Source organism: Acyrthosiphon pisum, chromosome A1 (genome assembly GCF_005508785.2).
Source record: "Acyrthosiphon pisum isolate AL4f chromosome A1, pea_aphid_22Mar2018_4r6ur, whole genome shotgun sequence".
In the NCBI taxonomy this organism is placed as follows: Eukaryota; Metazoa; Arthropoda; class Insecta; order Hemiptera; family Aphididae; genus Acyrthosiphon; species Acyrthosiphon pisum.
The window spans coordinates 23,179,895-23,187,678 of record NC_042494.1 but is presented as its reverse complement, the minus strand read 5'-3'; the positions used below and the strand labels follow the sequence as shown (position 1 = coordinate 23,187,678).

Genomic DNA, 7,784 nt, shown 5'->3' with positions numbered 1-7,784 from the left:
ATATAATTTACACATACGTTCCATCTTTCACAAGTTGGCCTGCAGACGTGAGATACGATATTATTATTATTATAATGTCGTCGATACTAATAATAATTATGAGTATTGTCGTTTCATACACGCAAACGTTTTAAAAAAATATCGACGCGGCATTGCATCTCGGACGTATAATACAACAGTACCTAAGTTGTCATCGGTTTTATTGGCACAGATGTCCGGAAATAAAATATCGTTATAACGGTTCGTGTGCGCCGTGTAATGTATGAAGATAAATGCAAATTTTACATGACATTATTATGATATACACAATAATAATAATAATATATGCACCGCGAGACAACTGCTGCTGTAGACGACGTAGGTATATATTGATAAATGCAAATCGCACCGACGAAATAGCGTACCGGGTACAAGATAAAAATCCCATAAATGGTCGTCGTGGTGCAGAAGATTTACGAGATTTTTTTTTTTTTGGTTATTCATAAAAAAGACGGTTGTGCGGATTTTAGGTCAAGACCGTTTAACGTTGCACAGATTAGGTAATTATCGTATTACAATAATTCCGCCATTTGTTTACTTAAGTGCCGTAATATGCATGTGCGTACGCATAGTCTTTTAACCAAAGAGTCCAATGTCAACCGGGTAACAATTTTCGTTTTGGTAACATAATAATTATTATTGTTATTTAGTATAGTTAATTGAGGCACGTTCGGCGCCGAGTTTAATGCTCGTAGGTATATTGAGATTCGTTTTAGTCCAATTAATGTCGCATTATTATATAGGAATGTGCCGTGCACTACATCTATATCTAACCGGCATAGGACATAATAGTGCGGTGTCGACGACGTTCAGACGACGAAGAAGACAGTTCATTTTTTTTTACAATGATATTATCATAGTAGGTAATAAAAATATAAACTGTTTCAAAAGACTTATCTACATAATATTTTATGACTGTATAATATAATAATAATATGTAATATTCGCCTATTTATTACTGTATAGTTGATGACAATCGGAAAGGAATTTAACGCCATATAATAATATAGCTGTCTACATATATATTGTACAAGAACAGTAATGATATTATATAGTTTTTAACCGTCGTCGCGCGTCGGTTTTTCTCTTGATGCTGTCGTTTCAAACGCAGGTACAATATAAATTATATTATCATAATCGAGCATCTTTCATTAATTAGCAGATGATATATCATCAGAGACCATGCGGTTATGGAGCGACGGAAACCTCTCGCACGATCTATATATACGTATGTATAATAACATACAATGCACACTGCAAACATTACAATAATATAATAATTTATTATTATTATAATAACATAATTTATATCGCGAGTGGCGTCTTTATACATATTATATCGATGCACGTCTCAACTCTCGTTTATTCTATGGATCTCACACTAAACGCGTAGGTATCACGATCGTGCAGTATAATATTATTATTATTATTATTATTATATTATATTTTTTTTTTCTATTATTTCTTCGCGCATTTGGGCCGCAGCACAGATAATAATAATAATAATAACATTACGGCGGGCGGCGGTGTTGAGGTAGGTATAGGTCGCGGTAAGGGTCACGTGTTGCTGTCGTATTACGCGGTATATGATGCAGTGCGTCGCAGTTATATACCGTATATAGGTGTACGATATATTATTATACCGTATATGCGTGTTTTCTGTGGTCACGACGAATACGCGTTGATAATTATTTATAATATTATTATCATCATTATCATTATCGTCGTCGAGTTTGTGAAACGCGCAAAAAATATACGCCGGAAACCGTTTTGTTGTGCTGCGTTTTGTTTTGGCCGTCGACTGCGACTTGCATAATATAATTATCATGCAGTATATTATTATAATGTGCTACCACAGATAGGTTTAATCGTGTGACAATGCACATCGCCACTGTGTCGTATTATATAATATTATGTGACCAGATGAGTGAAAATAAAAAGGATGTCCTGCCCAATATTTTATGATTTACTATTACATTTTAAATCAAAGTAGCTTCTTCTTATATTTTTGTTTTTTTTTTTTTTTTTAATTTCTAAAAGTAAAACCATACTATAGTCTATATCATGACGCAATTTTTATAATTTAGAATTTTTAATTAGCTATTACTTGAAAGAGACATGATATTAATATAGTAAAACTGATTATACTATAGCCTATAAGTAGGTGCAAATGGTGCAATATATTAAGATAAAATAACAAAACAAAATAAGTACGTCAAACGATGGTTTTTTCGAAATTACTTTTATAGTTATTTTCTTTCGAGGAAGTTTTATGTTTAAAAGTTTTACTTTTTTTGGGTAATATGTTGGGCATCTTTGTATCAACGTGTCATCGAACAGCTATAACATTATAATGTTATGGAAAGCACCTGCTAGAAATGGTGAAAATAATAAGACATTTGCAAAAATTCTTAACAAAATATGACGACGATAATATAATAATATTATGCTCGATCATGAAATATCATAATAATTTAGTCGGTACAATATTTTACCACTAGGGCTAAGCCTTCGCTAATATAAGTCACCCCTATGAGCAGGCATATTATTATTACAGTCAGACGTGGGTTCACTTGAACTTCGTCAACTCGAAATCGTCGATACTCCAAATACTTTTTCCCCGGTCCCTAGGACTTCCTATAGTCGCGTATTATACTCGGATAATTCGGATTATCGAATATAACTCGAATTATCCGGCCGGTCGCTTCGGTTAACCACTACGTTCGGCCTAACGATATTATATTGTTTATTATTTAATATTACCAGCCATATGCCTGTATCTAACGTCGGCCGACACTAAATTGTTATTATATCGATATATATGTATTATGTGTTCATGCGGCGGTATTAATATACGGTTTGAGATAATTTTTTTTTCGCCGACGGCCGACCCGGACAAGACCGACACTGTCGTCGGGGGGGTGGGCGCGGCGCGTTTCGGAAAGTCGCGTGCCACGGCGGCGGCGGTCCATTGTCTGATGCAGTGTCATATAGTATTAAAACGGACTCGGATATTTACTAGGTACGCGAAACGCGTGCGGAGTATGCAAATCGACTTTCTACCGTTTTGTCATCATATATAATAATATGCGACGGGCGTGTGTGGGCATATTGTAATGTACGCGTGTGCATATATGCGATCTTGACATTGCGGCTCGCCGACGACCGCTGCAGCAGAGATTCCCCCGCGAGAGCGATCGATCTGGCTCCGACGTTTCACCGGGCACCCGTGATAAAAAAAAAATATATAATGATAATATGATAATATTAAAACGGTACAAATTATTATAATGGCAATAATTAGGTGTACATATTATAATATTAAACGCACGTAATTGCTGCATATTATTGTAACGAGCGCGCGTTGTATATATAGTCCCGCGCGAACCCCATCGTCCGTCGACCGTTTTTAGATATCGTCAATACATATTATTATTATTATGGCAGTTTATCATATTATTATATTATGTATAAAGCTGTACTTGTGCCCATCAGGATAGTGGCTACCCGCAGTTACACACGCGACATGTATATAAGTACCTACTCATATTATGTATAATATAATACACAATATATTATACATTTCAAATATATTTTTATCATATTATATTTTTTCCATCGTTATTAATTACGTCCATGAAATTGACCCCATCCTCCACCTGAAAAAAAATTTTCGAGATGATCACAGCCCTGCAGTGCCAACATTTTTCAACTTTCTTCCATTTACAAATATTATATGCAAACAAAGTTTTATAATAATTTCCAACTTAATATTTTCTCTGCAATTCGAGCTTTAATATGCCTAAACCGGAGGAGTGTGTAGACTTCACGTAAATCCTCAAGTTGTCAAATCGGCTCCAAATCGGTGAAAATATTTTGCGACTTTTTCGATACTTATTCGCCACTATTTGGAATCGACTTGATGTCTTGGGAGGCCCAACTTCACGGACACGTGTTATAATATTATTTATCATTATATTATGTACCGCGTACGGCGAACGGCACTATCAAGAAAACAGGTACTTAACAGGTATATACTCATCATAATAGTGTTTATTTATATTGTATATATAAGGTAGTAACCTTTCATTGAAAAATAAAACCGTTTCCGTGATAGAAAAAAAAATTTTACTTTAACATTTTATTTTACTGCATTGGATTCAGTAGTGAACTGCACATCACGTATGTATTGCTGCTGCAGGTACGTGGCTCCGGCACTAATACGTTTATAGTGTACGTGTGTGTTGTATATATATAAACATCATTGAATTGCATGTTTATAATAATTTGCATTGCAGTACTAAAATTTTAAAACGTAAATTTACCATTGCGATTTCTCCGATGATAAACGTAATAACGTGATCGTAAAATAGTTTAAAAATGAAAATTGAACGAGAATGAAAACTGTTTATACATAGGACATACCTACTGTATGTTTCGCATACGATTTAAATATCCGGGAAAGTGTTACGATTTTCAAACTGACGCTAAATTTCTTATTCTCGCAGGTACCTATACGCACGATAAAACAATAATAGTATTCAAACACTTTTATTAGATTTGTAGATAATTTGCTTATGATGTTAAGAATAGCTGGTAACCTAAATTAAAACGTATAATGCACGATTGTTATAGTCCTATGCGATATCATATTATAATCTGAAATAGTCATCAATTATTGTTTCATCGCACTGTCTGCATACTTAGTATTTACAATTCTTTATTAATTTATTTCACACGATTTATTAAATTCAATTTCGATCTAGTACCTACACAGTTTATGAAAAAAGTAATCGGTTTTTAAAATCTTCTAGTCACGAACACCCTTGAGTTGAGCTAGTGGCTATTGTATTAGACAATACAAATTATAGTTTAAAAAAAAAAATAATATTCCAATTAGTTATACAATTTTCAGTATTTATATGAATAAACGTACTTAGCTGAAATTGTTTAAATATTATATAAAGTATAAACAATAAACCGTTTATTAAAATTAATTCAATCAAAAGTTAATGGGGATAGGTACTAGATTTATGTTTATTATTTAAAAATAAGTTCACATAATTTATAGCTATTTGATATTCTAGACCAATCGTATTTGGTGCTTCGCAAATGCCAATTTCAGTAAGAGAAATTTTGAACTCGTATCAGGCAGGCGGTTTAATAATACTTTACACTCAACGTTTTCTCGTGTGGTTTTTCTTCCGTACCTATACAATTTCACATTAAATCATAATAAATTACGAAATAGTAAACAGTCATCAATACATTTCAAATACGTGTGTTACATACGAAATAATATATCGAGTACCAATACCATAAGTATTGGATTTAAAATATTACCATGAATCAAAAAATATTTTATGTGATTAAAGAATTTCATTACCTACGAACAATCAAAATATACAATAATTATTAGAAAAACGTGGAAAAAAAATATTAATCAGAAATATTATGTCCAACGGATCGTTAATTTTATTATTATCGATATTTGGTAATGGGTTTAATAAAAAATAATATGCAAGACACGTCGGTAAGACATCACGTCCTAAACGGTCATCAGCATTACATAAGAGTGAGAATAAGACAATAAACGTCGTTGGTCACAACAATAGTGTATAACGTACATGATGATATTTATGACGCTATATAGCGAGTCTAAGAGGTTTACACTTAAGGTTTAACTTTATACGAACGTTAGCACTTCTCCGCCGATTTCTCTCGATTATAAAATACAATACTATTTAGGTACAGGCGTATGCCGTTATACTACACTGTTGGATTTTACAGTCATATTTTATCCTCGTACAATAGTTGCGTACCTATGGGTCACAGTAAACATATATCATTGAGTTGCTCATAATAAATAAATATATAATAATATGACGATAATATGTTGTTGTCTTTCATTATAATATTATAGTATAATCCTATTCTAATTTCGTTTTCTCCTTTTTAACTATACGCCTCCCAGCTAATAATATAATGTGCCCACTCAATATTTGTGCTCTGGCATACGACAGGAAATGGTAAATGTTTAGTTTTAGCCACAACATCACTCATCCACCCATCGCCTCATCCAAATGTCCTGCATTGGCTATATTGTCTAAAAATGTACGTCCACGTATTCCACGATACCTAATACACAGTGTCGTAGACCAGCTGATGATACCCTCGCTGTCGTGACACTGCACTGCCGTGATGATAGACATACAACTCCCTTTAGAGGCGCTAATGATTTTATGAGAATTTATATCGAAATACGTCACCGCATATGACGTGACGCGATCGAGAAGTAGGAATTAAAATTTGTAAAAAAATAAAAACCGTTTTTAAAAGTTTTGGATGGTTCATTCAATGCGGTTTCCGGATAAGCGCTTCGTGTGTGCTCACTTGTACCCCCTCCCTCGCCACCCCAAAGTTCCAAAATAGCTCTCGTGGTCGTGTTGTAACTTACAAGCGTCTATATAAGTCGTTGTGGTCAATGCGTAGAAGTCATACATAGCTGTACGCATTACGTCATAACAATATTATTATGTCGCCGTCGCCTTATTTGCATTTCAAATCGAAACGGACAGCGAAAGTGCACGCACACGACCAGACCGTGATCCGTATTAAATTATCTATAATATAAGATACGTTTCATCTGTACCAATATAGATATTAATAACATAGGTACACTGTAGATTTTACATAGATTGATTTTGTTTTATTATTGTTGTTCCAGACCGACACGAACGGCCGGACCAGGAGGCAGAGTTTCATAGATTTTTTGCCGTGGAATTCAAGGATCGGTAAGTTGAGAAAAATATAAACGAGTCCATAGTATTAATTATATGAACGGCGCAATTAAATGATGAGTGATATTATTAGGCGTTCGTAGCTTATTTTTTCCATTCGGGTTGAATAATTGTTCCGGGTTCCTATTGTTTATTTGCGGTCTGAAGATTATTCCGACCACGGAACCGCATTGTACCGTAAATTGTTATAACATTTAATCTTTGAAAGTTATGAAATGTATTATACGTCTATTATACGAGTGTAGATTAATAGTATAATATTAGTCATCTTCGCTAAAAAAAAAAGAAGAATAACAACATCCTATAAGGAACAGGACGTGCACATGTGTTTACCTGTTTTTTTTTTTTTTATGGACCTAATAACTTGTATAAGAATGCCCAAAAACGACCAGCTGCCGTTAGTTTAAATTCATCATTGACTTAAGTTGGAAAGTTTAAATAGAAAATTAAATTAAAAATCAGAGAAATACGTAACTTTTAAGATTCTTCTATTCAAACTTATAGGAGTGTCAAACAATAAAACGAGACATTCGGGAAACACATTACTATATTATATCTAATTGCAGTTAAGACAAACAGTTTAAATTTCATACAAAATAAAATATTATCAAAAATAAACATTACTTAATAATAATTTTTTTTTAAATATTGTTTGGGCTTAGTTTTATTATAACAAACAATATCAGGCAATTACTAAAAATTTCCTTTATAATACGCACTTTGAAGCCCCATCGACAATTATCGATTTCTATATGCATTATTAATTGTATGATCAATGTCATCACGAAGTTGAGGTCATTATTCTAAGTACCTACTTGTATATTATTATCTTGTTTTATGGTAAATTTGTCAGGAATTCAGGATGTATGAATCGTGAAGTCTGAAGCATCTAATATTATTGAAATACCATAACTCTAACGCATAGTATGATAGGTGCACCTCTTA

General features: G+C 33.3%; 1 protein-coding gene across 1 annotated transcript in view; it reads left to right on the top strand.

Annotated features, from left to right (window-relative positions):
• Positions 1 to 7,784, top strand: part of LOC100164771 (peroxidase) — a 45,226-nt gene that overhangs the window by 7,276 nt on the left and 30,166 nt on the right. Inside the window, exon 2 of the mRNA XM_001951182.5 lies at positions 6,767 to 6,833. Coding sequence (XP_001951217.2) covers positions 6,767 to 6,833 — 67 coding nt within the window. The remainder of the gene's footprint in view (positions 1 to 6,766; positions 6,834 to 7,784) is intronic.